At 44.3% G+C, this 16,530-nt stretch overlaps 1 protein-coding gene across 1 annotated transcript in view; it reads right to left on the bottom strand.

Annotated features, from left to right (window-relative positions):
* Positions 1-291: 291 nt before the first annotated feature.
* The window catches only part of LOC134521200 (sodium/hydrogen exchanger 2-like), a 47,289-nt gene continuing 31,050 nt past the window's right edge, over positions 292-16,530 (bottom strand). Inside the window, exons 9-15 of the mRNA XM_063347391.1 lie at positions 13,512-13,601; positions 12,079-12,149; positions 10,743-10,907; positions 9,934-10,048; positions 8,485-8,619; positions 4,029-4,095; positions 292-1,968 (exon numbers count right to left, since the gene is read on the bottom strand). Coding sequence (XP_063203461.1) covers positions 1,802-1,968; positions 4,029-4,095; positions 8,485-8,619; positions 9,934-10,048; positions 10,743-10,907; positions 12,079-12,149; positions 13,512-13,601 — 810 coding nt within the window. The 3' untranslated portion in view covers positions 292-1,801. The remainder of the gene's footprint in view (positions 1,969-4,028; positions 4,096-8,484; positions 8,620-9,933; positions 10,049-10,742; positions 10,908-12,078; positions 12,150-13,511; positions 13,602-16,530) is intronic.

The raw sequence follows: 16,530 nt of genomic DNA, 5'->3' as shown, positions 1-16,530 counted from the left end.
CCTACCGCTGACATCATCGCGAGCGTGTTGCAGATGCAAGGAGGTAATAACCTTAGATGATCTCACGACACAGCATATTTAATTGAGATAGAAACACAGTACATGTATATTACATCTTCAAAGACAGGCAGTTTTCTACACAAAGTGCAGACAAATCCACATGACTCCCATGCAAAGTGCATTAAACTAAGAAACAAACCAAAATTTCAATAAAGCAACTGGAGACAACAATGGATCTATACTAAAATCAGTAAATATGTACATATATGTATATAAACACACAAATTACACATATAAGGATACAAGGTCTAATTTTCATTTGCAGTGTGGCGAACTTCCAGTGATGGGGCAGCGAAGAGTGGCCTTCAAGTCAAAATGAAATACATCAGCTTGTGTCAGAATGTTGTAAAGGAGTTTTTTCAAATGAAAATGAGACCTCCATGTCATTGTAAAGCAAATATACACCATTTTGTGTCTTTAATTTAAAACCAAATTCCTGGTGTACCAGGCAGTGGTCTTCTAATGCAGTATTTCTGCACACAGGAGACTGGCTCTGGAGGTCCAAAAATATCATGAAGGGGAGTGTGCAAATTCTTACAGTGCTTTTTATTTTCAATTCAGAAAATTAAGTCTGGCTACTTGTTTAGATTAAACGTTCTTGGATCTTTCAACGCAGAGGAGGGGGAAAAGAAAGAAAAGTGTTGCTGTTTGCAATGCTGAAACAGCCTATTGGGTTCAGCTAAGGACAAAAATTCGAAGGCTTGAACACTTACCTGGAGTTTCAAAGAAAATTACCCAAATGTGGAGATATCTGTCTTCTTCAGGCACTCTGCCTGGAGTTTATCTGCATCTGCTCTGCAAAGGGGATTGCACCTTTCCTGGCAGAAATGCTCCACAGCAGCAAGGTTTTGGGTCCCTCTCTCTGCTGCATCTTCTAAGGAAAAGCATTCAAATCTCTGACCCTGCAGCTCTCGGCTACAGCAGCAGAGATGTTTTTGGGGAGCCTTTGCAGGCTTGCTGCAAACAACCAGCAACAGCACAAGACCTGCCCATCTGTTTAACAGCTGGTACACTCTTCTCCTGGTATCACCACTGGATTTGGAGCTTCCCCATTTCATTTTTTGAGGTGAACCACTTCTTAAATAAATTTTAAAAAATCAGTAAAAATATATTTTCCCCTTCTAACGCAGCTGTAATAAGTTTTCATTAAAAGAACTGTGTCTGGGTGTGGGACAGTCCCTCTGGTAAGACACAACACCTTATTTAACTGAAGTCCAAAGATTTAACTTTGGATTTCATGTGATTAATGTTCATAGCCAGGACTCACCAGCTCTTGAGGAGCAGAGGAGATCTTTCACTGTTTCTGCCGTCTTTCCTGGTGGCATGCTCCATCACCTAACAAAACTCCTTGAGGTTATAAAGTTTTTCCTAACATATAACCTAAATGCTCCCTGCTGTTTAGTCTGTCCCTGATGACTAATGAGAAGACCTGATATCTCCCCTTATTAAAACATCATTTCTTGCAGTTTCAGACATTTTCAGCAATTTTCACGTACTGAACAGACTAATTTTTCCTAGACATTCCTTAGAAATTCTCTCAGACATCACCTTGCATTGCTAGTACCCAGCTGTGCATCTTTTCCCTTGGTTCCCGGTAAAAAGCCATCATTGAGCAATAAGAGCACGTTTCGATGCAAACCACTCGGGATATTTTGGCCTGTCCATGCTGTCCTTTTCAATATGCATTTTATTTACATTATCTATATGTATAGTAGCCATCCATGAAACAGAGTCAGATCCCTCACGGGAAGCCAGCAGCAGCACTTGTGCTTTTCATCTCCAAAGTCGGCTCTTTCTCCATTTCTTTCTTCTCACCACAGGCCGTACCGCTGCCCTGCAGCGGTGGGATGACACACACCGACTTCGACCGGTTCTGTTTTGCTTCCCGAACCTTTTCTGCATTCCTCACTGCAGGAAGAGAAAAACACCAACTTGTATGAGAAATGTTCTCCTTTGTGGGTCAACAGGAATGAAGAAATACCAAGAGCTACTGAGGTGGCTATTTGCCCACTGGGGATGAGCTATTCCACTGCAAGGATTACTTTTTAATTATAAAACAGAAGACAAAGATTAGTGTTTAGATGGGGGGGGGGGGGAAGGGGCAATTTAAACCTTATTTTGTAGTTTGAAATATGTTACATATCTGGATCAATATAATCATTCTTTTGTCAGTCCCCACCAGCAACTTTGCAGAACAACAATTCTATCAGTCACTACCTCAAAATAGCTTTTCAAGGTGCAGGTGTCCTGCCAGAGCACCTAAAATTTCACATAGACAGATTAAGTGACTGTTTTTTGCAATCACGATGGAAGGGTTACAGCCTCCTTCAGCCCTGTCACCAGGGTATGTTGGGAGATGCTGCACTCATATTTTCCCCGGGGCAAAAAAAAGCCCACCCAGAAACACTGCTTTTCATGACTTTGCTCCGCTTATACTCATAGTTTTCTTCACGAAGAACATAGTTTAACAAAAACATTTATAATAAACTGCAGAATAAAATAGCTACCTCCCCAGCAGATGTCCACATTATGAACACACAAATGCCACGCAATTGTGTTTCTTCCATCTACTCTTGCAAACCTGTACGTTTGTGCAGATAAAGTGCCAGCTATTCTGCTGCTCTTTATTTAGCAAGTTTGTAGTTAATTGTTTAAAGAAAATTACAAAGGAAGAAAACATTAGAAATAGGACACAAAAAGATTGAAAGGAAACTATGACACTTACTTGCTTCTTAAATATTTTTCCAGTACATATGTAATGAAGAAATATTTTGTATGTTAATGTTATACCCAGCCTGCTAATGTAACTCAGACCATACTTGGAGGCAATAGTACTTTCAGGATGAACAAACACTGAGTCTTTTCAATCATTACTTTTACAGACATGATTGTGCTAAAAGGTGTTGTGCCAAGTATCGTAAAAATTCAGTGCTCGGTTTCCCACTGAACATCTCATTGTGGTTCAGAGGCTAAAAGGACTCTGTCCTCTGCATTTTGAAAGTTTTTACAGTTTTGATGAGCTATATGTTGTGTGAGGCTTCATTGATATTAAACCACTTTTTTAAAGTATGAAAACTGAGCTTTCAGTTACCTAAAAACTGAGCTTGGTCTTACAAATACATGAGGTCTTGAGCCACTGATCTTTTTGTAACAGATATTCAAAATAGACAGTGCTGCTAATGGGACACTCAAAATGCATTTTAATAATACTTAGCAAGCAAAAAAAAATAGATCTCAATTTTTTGAAAGCATTTGGGCATGAACTTCATGTCTCAAAGTATCATTCATTTTTATAAGGTTTTAGTTTATGCATTAGCTTCACCATAGGCAGAACGATCTGCAATTACTGTCAAACATCTTAGTGGTCTGGTGGAATATGAAGAACAGTACCAGTTTCTAATGCTTGCCTGGCTGGACATGGGAGACAACAAAATTCTGCCTAAATTCACGCACCCCCTTGCGGCACACAAGTAACAAGGAGGTCAAACACCTGGGCTGGGACACAGTTCTCACTGCTGTGGTTCCCAGCACCTCCGCCTGCCCCCGAGCAGGTGCCTGGAGCACCTTCACAGCCAGCTGTGCATCCCAGCACACGCTGAATCTTGTCTCAGGTGGGGCTGAGATGGAGCACTGGGTCTGAGAAGGCTCTCAGCTCTGCTTGCTCACTGATGATGCTCATGTAAGGAGCCCCACTTTATCCCCCAGGCTGGAGTGATGCCCTGCCGCCCTGCCTGCAGCCACCAGCCTGCAACGTACAGTCCAGGTCTTCCTGCTGCTGCCTGCAGCGAGGTAGGGAGGGGACAGGAGGCTTTGCCTTGGCTGTATCCCAAATACCAGCCCTGCAACGGACACGCCATGGACCTCAGCATGTCCTCCCTGTCACCTGCTGGACGATCCCATGGGGATGGGGCAGGGTGAGCAGGGGAGGCAGGAAATCACCGCCGGCACCCACCAGCTTCCCAGCTTACCGGTGAAGGAGCGGCACAGCTTGGGCTGCGTGCTGGAGTCACCCTGCGCTGAATAGGAGTCATCCTTCTGTGATTAAGGAAGAAAAGTACTTTAATGCATTTATGAAGATTGCTAGCAAGTCTGCTAATGACACTCCTGCTTCATAAACAAGCCATTTGCAATCCCCAAGGACTCTGTTTCCATTTGTTTTACTTTTGCCAAGAAAAACAAAAAGAACTATTGCTAAAAATAGACCAAATAGATGGCAGGAAATATTTACAGACACTGATTTGTTTCAAGTTGGTGGAAGAGGTCTGAGCTCTCCAGGATTGAATCAGCAGACAGGATGGGAAGGAGCAGCCCTGGGGCAGCGAGGATGGGGCCGGCAAGTGCGGGAGGCAAAGCACATCCCCAGGACATGGTTTCTCACCTTGGCTGCTCCCCACCTTGGCTGCAGGCCAAAGAGGCAGGTAATGAGCTTGCCCTAACGAGTTCCCTGTCCTTTCACTCCAGTGCTAATCTCCACCCTTCAGGAAAAAAAAAAATATAAATCAGGTAGCACAATTCTGCCTGAATTGTTCAGTGCTTCTGTAAACTGGGAATAAGTCTCTTACGCAGCTGTGATTTGGCATCTCGGTCCAGAAACCCAGACTGCCAAAATAACTCTGGACACCTCCCAGACTGGTTTTCTGTTTTGTTTCGGTTCATTCTCCTCCCTCCCCTAACGAGGACCGATGCCCTCCATCCCTTGTTCGCACTTTTTTGACCATTTTAATAACAATGCCTTTCCAGCTCCAGCAGCAGCGCCTGGTTCCCTGGAAAGCCATTCCCAGGGGCATTTAACGATTCTCAGAGCATGCTCCATGAAAGGGCTCCGACATAATTACCAAAGGCAGTATGTCATTTACGCACATGGCTTACAGGCAGCTCCAAATAAGCTCCTTCTGGGGGAGTGTACTCGTGTTTTGGCAGAAGAAAAGAGGACGAAGTTGCCTGGCTACAGGTGCAAGGATTTTCTGGGTGCTCAGTGGTAAATAAAAGCTATCCAGGGTCTCAGAAACCACCCTGCCAGCGTACTCTGCGTTGGATCCTTGCCTAAAATAAGGCAAGCCCAAAATCCAGACAGCGTTCCGAGCCAGCATGATGCACAGCTTCAGGAAGCAGCAGCCTTCGGAAGGAATTTTGTCCTTAGGCGGAGGAAGGCGAACTTTCTGCTGGAAATAGATAGTCTTGGAATTAATCCTCTGGGCTACGATTCAGATCTGAAGTCACCTCGTAGTCCTGCCAAGGGTTTTGTGCCTCATGTAAATCATTTAACCTGCGCCGTTGGCTCGAGAGGGATGAAGGTTGTTCTTTTCTTACTTCTTTTCTCTACCTTCCCTGTTCACTCTGCAACCCCTCCTTGGCAGGGGATTCTAACGCAGCACTACTCTAAAAGCGAAGGCAGACACCTAAAGTGCAATAGACCCCCCAGGCACCCAAAGCACCCAGGTTAGAGAGAAGAGGTGATTTGCCCTGGCTGAAGCCAGGTGTTGGCCATGGACCAGTGCCTGTCCTGGTGAGGGCATTGGTTTCTCTGCACCAACTGAAGATTGTCCATCAGGTGAGATGAACCCCACTCTTGGCTCCTCCCCAACCTGGTGGTGCCACACACCTACAGAAAGATGTTCTTCCTTATATACCTTATTTTGTGGCAACTGATAGAGCGGGAAAAGACCAACCAGCACCTAATAAATTATGAGATGAATCTAACTGAGCTACAACAGCTTCATATTTTCATAGCAAAGGACTAACCAACTTCACTAAAAAAGAAAAATATATATACGCAGAGAGACAGCAAGCAGAAAAAGCTGTGTTTCTACTGAACAAAAGGGATTTTTTAATTATTCACTCAGCTAATAACACCTAACTGATTGAATGTATCGGCAAAGATTTTTTCAAACAGACCGGCAATAGAAGACGTGAGGCATTTCACCAGCACCACAGGGTTTTCAGTGGCCCTTTGCTTGAAGTTTGTTTCGCAGTTCCTTGATTTCCAGTTGGGTTTGCAAACACAGTTGTAATGCTTCCATCTCGTGGTGAAACGCAGAATAGAAAAATGTGTGGCATGAGAGCATCTAGTTTTTTCTTGCTGACTCAAAACCTAGGCGGCCAAACCCTTCCCTTTGGGACTACAGAAGATGGAGTATCTGACAATTAGAAAAATCTCAAACACTAACTAGCTGTATTTTTCATTCATCTCTCTTTTAAACAGGAAAATGCCACTTGCTTGTCAACTTGGCATGAAACTAAATCTGAGTGGCTTAATTTATTCCCAGAAAGTTAAAATATTGAGCTGCTTTTAATGGGCTGAAATCTACTTTTTAGCACAGTGTTTCTTCTTTTTGCTGACAAATTCTGCAATCTGTCCTCCTACAGCGTGTAACAGTGTTCACCCACCCTCCCACCTCGTGTTAATATTCCAGGGCTCTTTTAGAACATTATATCATCACTTTTTGGTATTGTCTTATTTCTATCCACAGTAAAATGAGGCAGCTATTCTAGAACATCAGTAGATAAGCTGCTGATCACATAAAACATGCCTGACTTTTCCTTCTGGGTGCAGAGGGATACTTCTTGGACTTAGAATCACCTTTACAGACGTCACTGGAATCAGCTCTCAGTATTTATATCTGCTTCACTTAGACTGGCACAAAGCAAAGGTAGCTGCTGTAGAGGTGTAATGAGCACCAACAAATTACTCCTGTGAGACAGCAGTATTCAGCATCGAATTGGCATTTTGCATAATCCATAGGAGCACTCGCCACCACCCATGAATCAGTATAGAGACAGAGCAAATTCGATTGCTTTTGCAATTCCTCTCAAAATATTCTGTCCTCTAAAAGGCCAGCCATAAGCATTCAATGTAAGAAGAGAATCGGTCTTCCCAAAGGTGCTGAATTTCCTACCAAATGCACCGCAGTACCTCGTGGGAGCAGCAGAGAAGAGGAAAGCAGGAGCGCAAGGGTTAACAATCAAATGTCCTTAAAGCATGTAACGTTGTGCTCAAAATCAGCCCTAGTTTGATGTTGTTCTTTTGAAGTTTAATTATACCAAATGTTCTACAGGAACATGCCATGTTCTTGCCTATCTATTTTGAATTGTAAGTACCAATCAGCATGTAAATGATCAAATTAAATCTTTTAAGTTGTTTGCAAGAGCTGGAACACCTTTCTGTGAATGGAGGGCTGAGAAGCAGCAGCATTTGGTGTGTTACTGCCGTTCTCGGTGAGCTCTTCAATGACTGGCATTTGAACAAAGAAATCAGAGTGGAAGAAAGCCTGCGGCAGTCCCAAGTCCTCGTGCTGTCGTGGAAAATTACTATCTAAATGAAGAAAGATAAAATATTTCTTTTTAAAAGGTCATTCTGTTTCTCCTTAGTGATGGAGCCTTGCTGCCCAGGTTATAGAGCACAGTTTGCACTTGGACAGTGCTCTAGCTCAAGCCATCAAAACCTAAGATTTGGAGAAGCAGGGGAAATTTAAGGAAGGCTCAGCAATTACTGCTGCTGACCTGGGGGTTTGAGAGCAAAATATGATGGGGGTTAACTGCTTTTCCGCTTGAGCAAGAGTTACAGAGGATGGGAGGAACTGAAAAGACCAAGCCCGCTCCTCGTGCACCATTCCTGGACCATTTTATCTTTCCACGGGGAAATGTTGGCTCAGCTTCTCTCCCTGATTTCCAAAGAAGTCAGCAAAAGTCTTCACCAGCCACAGACACTGTATTTACCTTGTTTCTCCTCTAATTCAGAACATGAACCAATATGGAGCTGTGCCAGCAGTAAATTTGGATTCAAAGTGGTTCTCCCAGGAATCTGGTATGCAACACTTCCCTCTGTTTTACTTTCTTCAAGTCTGCCCAGAACCATAGCTGCTTTTAAAAACAAAAAACTCACTTCCAGAATAAATAAGAAAGCTCACAATAATGCTTCTGTCCTTTCAAAAGAGTTGGGGGGGAAAAAACACCAAATATTTTCAAATATTTACAATCCATCTGGACCACTGACAATGGGTGAAGCAAATTCCCGCCTTTGAAGAAATCTCCCAGAAAAGAAAACATGGGAAAAACTGACTTCTGAATCTACAGACTGAAGTCCAATTAATAACATTTGCTCGGTAAATAACCTTCCTAGCATGGATGGAAAGCTATGTTCACAAAGCACTGAATGGTGCTGCACCCAAGATGGCTCGTTTGTTTGTCAGGACTTGGGTTGATTTTTTTTTTTCCTTTGTATTTCCTACTCACTGGAATGCAATTTAGGATTGAGAGACACTTTTTTGTTGTTTTTTTTTTTAAATTTAAGGCAGCAGGATTTGTCTTTAAAAGGAAACACCACTAGCAATAAACTGCACTGTTCCTAGTGCTTGTTACACCTGCACAGGGAAAGCAGCCTGTGCGTGGTCTCTGCAGGTCCAAGCCTTCCCCACTCCCTCTTACCTCCTTGCTGGAACTGGATGTGTTGCCTCCACTCACTTTCACCCGCAGGCTTTTGTGCCGGAGGATCAGGATCTCCTTGGCATGCTCCACAGGCTCCGTCTCTCCAGGAAGGGTGTGCCTGTTGTATGCTGGCCCCTGCATGTGGCACCACATAGACCGCTGTTGGAGGTGGGACCATCCATCCCTCTCTCCACAGCAGCATCCCTTCACTAGTGTCTGCATCTCCCAAGGTCCTTCGCTCCCCGTAACCATCCTGCCTAGTTATGGGGATAAACTGGTCAATGCAAGTATGAGAGGTGGGGATGGAGGGAAAAAGCCAAAGAAGGAAGATGGGACTCCAAACTCTGCTTCTTTATGCAAAATTGCCCAAGCAATCATGGCACGAGAAGACTGAGATGCGTCTCTATTGGTCCAGATGACACACCAACTTAGTGCAGCTACTCTGTCCGAGATGTCTTCAGCCTCAGTGCCTTTGCCAGCCCTCCAATATTTTATATCAGCCCCATCTTCATACATAAATCACGCAATCAACAGGAACCACAAACCCTGCTCCAAAAGCCATAAACCAACCAAAGTTAAATCTCCTACTAACATCAGTGGGAGTTGGGATAATTCTGTCACTACAAGGGGTGAGGCTGGATTTAGGCAGGAGTAAGTGCCAACAGGAGGTATGCCTTCATCTTCATCCCATTCCCCATTTCTATAGGTTTGCTCCCAGCCTTATCTAGTTGCTTCTCTCAGCTCAGCAAAGAGACAGGAGGGGGTGGTTGATCCCTCTGTGCTGAGCTGCCCACACCAGCCGCATCCCCAAGGACTCAGTATTTCATGCATAATCCATAAAACAAAGGCTTAGGTGGATTTTAAGGATAAGGCTCCATGTATCACTATGTGAACAGCAATTACAACGCACAGTCCTAGGTGCTGTGTAAAACCTCAGACAGATTATTCATGAGTTTTTCTGTAAATAGCAAGTGTTTTCTATGCTATTTACCAGTTGTACCAGTTTCATGGCAAAACTGCCAAGCAGTTTTAAAACCTCTGCAGATTAGTTCTCACTCACAGCTCACTGACTGTGCTCTCTTCTATGGGAAAAATGCAATGAGAGGATAACCCCAGGAGCTGTTGCAACTGCTGGATCTGCTAACCTGATGCCTGAAGATCCATGTGCTCCTCCTTCTTCCTTTCTGGTTCTGAGTACTGATGCCTAAAATACTTCATGAAATTATAGGCTGACTGGGTGAACCTTTCAAAAGCTGTCATGCTGCAAACAGAAATGTGCCACTGACTTGGAAACTGGATCTGGCTTCACACAGCCAACTATTCTCTGCTCACAAAGAGACATCATCAGTAATTATGTAAATATTCATAACATCTGCTCAGGCTGTTAGGATAACTGAGATAACTTTTGTTATTGGACATCTAAAATACAGATCGAGGGAAGAGTTATACCGTTCTCCTTATTCGGTACAGGTTCCTTGCCAATATTTCCTGTATATTCTCCAGGACGTCCGGATTCAGAGTATCTTCCAATTTTTTGTCCATTATGACAGTCCTGTCGTTGTTGCTGCAAAGAAAAACAGAACACCTTAATTTGGAAGGTGCACAAGAGCACAACCTGTGCATCCCCGAAGCCCAGTGTTCACAGCAGCCCCTTCGGAGCCCACCACCAGTGGACATGACCAACAGCTAATCCTTGCAGATGGAGCTCACTGCGGAAAGGGACATTTGGTATTTGCATCAGAGCTGTGCCATCCATGTGCTCCCTGGTAGATAAAAGAGCTGCGGGGAGCTGTGGCAGAGCAGAACCATCTGTGAGAGATGAGATGGCCATTCTGACATGCAAATATTTGACCCTGCTGTCTCAGCCAATGCTAATTCTCGCTGTTGGTTCCTTCAGTACATGTAATAGTGCAAAGCCATCAAAAAATGGTGCAAGAGCCTCTTCCTCAGAGCACCATTTCTGTGTAACTCGGGAGGCGGGGGGGATACAGGTGAGCCTCCATGTACAAGATCAGAAACTGTGTTAATCAATGCCAGTAGATTGCTCATCCACCTGACCATTTTTAATACCCACCCACTAATTTTTAAATAGTGTTTACTTGCATTTGCCCAAGCTATGTTGGTCCTTCCCATGGGAGAGCCCAGCAGGGAAGAGCAGAGGAGGCAGAGAAGTTTGCAAAAGCTTTTCATAACTGTTCCCTCCGGTGGGAGGGTTGTGAGGAGTGACAGACAGGGGATGACTGCAGGGGAGCACTTACAGCAAGGACGGGTGAGACGGCGCATGACCCAGCTGCCCGGCTTCTGCCAGCTCGATGGCATGTTTCCGCTCCAGCTTTTCGTAGAGAAGCACAATACTTGATTTTGGCTGATCGTATTCTCGAAGCAGGATCTTCTGCAGGTATTTGCTATTGAAATATTCTAATCTGTTTGAGAACAAAAAAAGATGTTCTTAGCCTCCTCCCATGACGCCCCAGCAGCTAAATGGACCTGAGCAAGCCAGCATAGTCCATACTGCCCCATATTCCATTACATTCCATTACCTTCTTTCCAGAAACCAATAGTCCTAGAGGCCAGTTCCGAATTATTTTTGCACTACAGTATATGAGCTAAGATATTAAAACTTTGCCAAATACCATAAAAACTCCCCAAAGGGACAGATTTATCATGAACTTTGCTATAAGTGCTGCAAGTACATGCAGTAGCCCCAAGGGATGCAACAGATTTAAACGCTTCCAGATTCCCTCTTGAGCCATTTCTTCTCACTTTCTGCCCAAACGCAGCACAACCTTTGGGAAAGATTTAGCCAGTATCAAATACTGGCACTCAAGTTTGGCTGTTGTTAGCTGCTCACAAACCTGCTCGCAGGGAGCCTGGACATTCCTCAGCAGCAACGATTCCCATACCCCCTAGTGGCACTTCCAAGCACTGGCATTCCTAAGAAAATCCCTGCCAGCTGCATTAATCAGACCTTACCATGAAGTTAGCTGCATCTGTGTCTGCACAGCCAAGGAATTAAATCTGGTAGACTGCTATTAGTATATTTTATGTTGTCTTTTTTTTAAAAAAGCAAACTCTCGTGTGTAAAATCTATATAATTTTTCTTAATGAAAATTGATCACTTTGCTAGAGAAATCTGTAGATATCCTCTACAGATAGCCCCTCAAAGTGCTGCAGGCTCATATTTGTACTGTTAATTGTGCACACACTGGGTTGGGCTCCTCAGTCCCTGCATGGCCAGACAGACAGGTCACAGGCAACGCCACTGCAGGCAGGGACAGGCTGAAGCCACACAAGCTGTGTGTTGTGCTGGCATGGCTCTCTCATTTCCATCAGATTTCTTTGGACAAGAAGGGACAAACACAATAGGAGAGGAGAAAGGAGTCTTTTTAGGGTGAAGTATAATAAGTGACCTGCAAGCAGGGAAGCACCCCGACGACCTGTTCTCACCTTGGACAAGGAAAAACTGCCCCTCTGTCACCTGGGTTGTGACACAAGGATGAACAAGGCTCAGCTGCCCACAGTGGAAACAGGGAATAGAAACCAGCCTCATTTTTTTCTACACGTGTACACAGTTGTATATTGGCAAATCCTTACTTGTCTTTCCAGTAATACTGTCCCCAGTGTCCAGATATATCTTCAATGCCAGCCAGCAAATGATCCAAGAACTAAACAGAAGAGAGGATTTTGCTATACACCGGTTGCATGTATTGCATACTTGATGAACTCAGACAGCAAATATCAAAAGCCAGCAGACAAAACAGGAGTTGCTTTTAGCTTGGTACACAGCGCTGGTAAACAAGAAGAGGGGATGCTGGGCTAATTTCCCACCCAGACATCCACGTGTAGCCCTCAGTTCTGGAGTACAGTAAGTGGTTTGGCTGCTTGCTTTCAGGTCTGTGCGAGCAAAGAACAATCGCAGAGAGGCATGGATCTGCTCCTTATGGTATGTACAGGATGGCTGATGGCTTGCACATCCTGCATATTGGGCCTTGATAAGCAGGAAATGCTCATATTGAGGTTTTTGAGGACAATTTGTCTCAGGAGATCAGTATCTTCAGGATACAGATGTAGATAACATACAAATGACGCTTTGACTTGAATAAGAAATACTGCCTTCCCCCAGACACTCACACTAAATTAAACCATTGGCCATATCATGCCTTATATAAAAACACTATTATTGTTTAAAATTATATTAAAAATACCAGACAGGTTGATTTTTCCACCTAGAAGTTAAGTATCTCTAATTTCACAACTTGTTTTCCCTCCTACAGGCATCTCTAAATTGGGAGAGGGCTCTGCTCTACTGCGGGTCAATGCCCCTCCACACCCAGGTACTGATGTCCCTAGAGCTTCTTCCAGGTTTAATTTAAAAATAAAAAAATATTTTTTGTGGGGTCAGAGACAGAAAATCTTCAAAGCAGTTCACTCAGCCCTGCAGCATGGTACAGGTTAGAGTCCTCAGAGTCCTAATAGCAGCCGTATGATCTGAGGACCGACAAATCACACCTACACCCCCTCCCCGCCCTCCACTGACCATCGCTCTTGAGAGCAAGAATTTTACATTGGATGTGGATGCAAATGCAAAGCCTCAGCTGGGCGTGCAGAATACCCTGCTTTCTCATGAAGTTGACCCGCTCTCTGAAGAAGTCCTCTATATGGATTGGATGACAAGAGCAAGGTGAACTTTCACTCTTTTACTCCTTCCAGAGAAGCAAAACAGATAGAGTTAGGTTCAAGTATAAACTTTCGGGTGAGTGATTATCTTTTTCTGTCATGTTTGTGCACCACTAATGCAACTCCAGCCTGACTGAGTAGGTGGCTGCTATTCCAATGCAAATAATAACCCATAGTTAGGAAGCTGCATAGGACTTCAAACCCAGAAAGGGACTGACCTTCAGAGGATTCGGGTAAAATTGCAGACCTGTAGAGTCCCTGGAGGCACACCACATTACAGAAGGACCATATTGCTATCAGCAAAGGATATTGGAAAGCTCTGGCCATGTGTTGATGGATGCATCACTTACCCGAATATGGATCTGCTCTCCCACTGTGGGAGCACTCTCTCTTTTCCTCTTGACAGCCAACAAGTCAACGAGAGGACGGATGGTCATTCCCTGCAGCATAACCACAAACACAAAAACCATCCTTTCTTCACATCAAGTGTTCTTAGTGTCAACAGGAGCTCACATACAGGCAGAGAGGAGAAATGCTCCACTCTCCATATCTGGCATCTCAAGACCACAAAAAGTCAACCAATAGCTTCAGGGTCAAGCCTGTGGTTTGCTATTGCTTGTAGCCTAGCAGATGGAAAGGGGCTGGGAACGTTCTAAGTTCAAATGCCTGAAACTATGATAGTCCTTGAGACTTCACAGCACGCAGCCTCCACCAGCATTTTTCTGCTAACTTTTTGAGTATTTATGTGTCACAGATCATTACTCCAACAATCTCGGATGGCTAGCCAGTGGCAAAGTTTACTAATCAAAGTATCCACCTGATGGGAAGGGTCAAGGGAAGAGTTTTAATGTCCTTTAAGCCTCATGAGAGAATTCCTAAAATGCTGCTGTGGTGTGTTTCTTAGTTTGGCTTCAGTATGAAATGACTTTTCTAGGACATGTTTACAGCAAAAATGATGGAGTAGTTGATGTTTATGACTTCTGAATGTCACAATTGCTGGCACGGAGGAGAGTTGAACACATTTTTAATTGCAGAAACAATTAATGTGTCATTTTAATAGCTAATAGCAATAAAAAATGCATAGCTATTCAGAGTAAATAAAATAAAACTCACAAATTTAGAAATAACAGATACTACAAAAAATAAGTAGAGACTATGTAATTTGCTCTCTTGCCTTCACTGGATAATCAGCTGCATTTGTTTTCATTTTAAAGTGACATTTTGGAGTTTTGTGACCAGGACTCCCAAATGTATAAACACCTGAATTCCTTTGGCCTTTCCTGACCTTGAGAGCATTATGGGAATCCCACTTGTCATTTTCAGGCCACATGTCATTTCACAACACACCTGTAGGTCCCCTGTGGTGCTCCTCCACCCAGCAGAAACAACTCATCTGAAGTGCATCACCTGATGCTGATGGCTCTATCACAGCTCACAAAGTTTTTCTACTCCTTGCAAACCAGTAGCTAGTGGGTCTGTGTAGGCGGCAAATGAAAGAAAACCCCAACTCTTCACCATTATATTTGCTAACAGTTTCATGGAAGAGGTCAGAGGCCAATAGGCTGAGAGAGTGAACTTCAAATGGAGAACGTGGTATTTCTTTTCTAAACCGCACTGAAAGGCAGAACAATAAAGGCTTTTTGTGACATTCCAGACAAGCCCACAGCTCCTTGGAGGACTTTCTGGTCTGTGTGGCACATATCCAGGCCAGCTTGGAAGCACTGAGGACTTGACAATTGCTCAATCAACCTTCTCAAAATTATTAAGCAGGCTTGTTGTGGGAAGAGCCTTATGCAACTAAGGCCAAAATAGATGAGTTTCCTGGGTTGTGTAATGCACAGACCCGTGTACGGACAATCCCAACTGCTTACATGTTGGTCATTAGTCTGTGTAGCACAAAGCTTTTCAGACAGTGTGGTCAGGATTTTCAAGAAAACTAAAAGGATTTGTGCTCCAACAAGATGACTTGCTGGCCTTCTCCAGCTTGAAAGGGCCAAAATCATCTCTCCCCTAGTTTCTTTCCTATCTCAACACAGACACCTCTGCCAAGATTATATTGATATCACTGAGAATATAAAGAAAACATATTGCACAAAATAACAAAAATAAACAAAAAAGTCCACTAGCCACAGAAGTTGTTTTGTAGCCAATACTTCACTTGTCCTTTCCACCCAAAGTGACATGCACCCTGAAAGATGCTGGGATATTAAAGATATTCACTCTTCAATCCTGCATCCATCGATGTGGCTGGCAGCAGTGCCATGGACTTCAGAAGCTGTAGGACTCATTGGCATACCCAGGTTTCAGAAGGTTCATCTTAATACCTGCTTCTTTTATATTTACCTATGTTTTCTGTGCTGAGCTACAGCAATATCTTTCTGGTTCAGCTTTTAAGCAAGTTTACTTCCCAGCCCCACTGCCACCCCCCCCATTCTCGTGGTGGCCTCAGCTACACAATACTGCAGGTATCTGGAGCCTGAGCAAAGTCTGTCTTTATAGATGCTATGTTCCTGCTGAAAGGCTGAAGGTCAAGGGGTCACCCCGCTGACACATACCCACGGGGGACCCTGTTTAACTCTCACCCTTTAGCATAGAGATGACATCACCAGTTGAGCTTTGAGGTTACACAAAAGCCCTTTTCCTGGTCCTGGGAAGGATTTTCCGAAGCCTCAGCAGAATGGAGCTGCTGCCTTAGAACAACCTTTGTCTGAGACTCAAGAGCGTCTCTGCATGAGCGGACGTGCCTAGTGACCGTATCTTTTCAATTTCTGACCCACATTTGCATCTTAAAACTTGTCAACCTCCACCTAACTATGGTCCCCCCACCCCTGGCCCCTGCTCTCTCCTTTCAGTCTGAAATGTGTGCCTGGTCCAGCTGCCCTGCAGGACTCAGCTCCCAGCCCATCAGCATGTCAGACTTGACCACTTTTTCAGCTCATGGTGTGAATTAGGTGGATGTGGGGAAGTACAGTCAACCCAAATTCTCCGCATTGCCCAAGACCCACGCTTAAGGGGTTCAGGGAGGCCAAACGGAAGGAATTTGCTCTCATGGGGTGATGCTCAGCTGTGGGGCTGCTGTTGTCGTGACCCACCATCTCCCAAAGCCCCAGCAGCTGCTCTGCTCCTTCCATCCGAGGGCAAGAGGAGGGCAGCCCTGGGTCAGCAGCTCTGCATGAACCTCGTGCACTTAAGCAGAGGAGCTCCCAGGGAGCTTTTCTGCACAGCATTGTTCCCAGACGCCCACCCCACTTGCTTCAGGCCTATGGAGACACACTCTTAACTTTTTGTGACAGAGCACACCAGGCAGACATCAACCTTCCTCACTTCAGGACCACACGACCCCAGTTTTTCCACCACATCCTCCTTCAA

This window comes from Chroicocephalus ridibundus, chromosome 9, assembly GCF_963924245.1.
Source record: "Chroicocephalus ridibundus chromosome 9, bChrRid1.1, whole genome shotgun sequence".
Lineage (NCBI taxonomy): Eukaryota > Metazoa > Chordata > Aves > Charadriiformes > Laridae > Chroicocephalus > Chroicocephalus ridibundus.
This window is presented reverse-complemented; position numbering and strand designations above follow the sequence as displayed.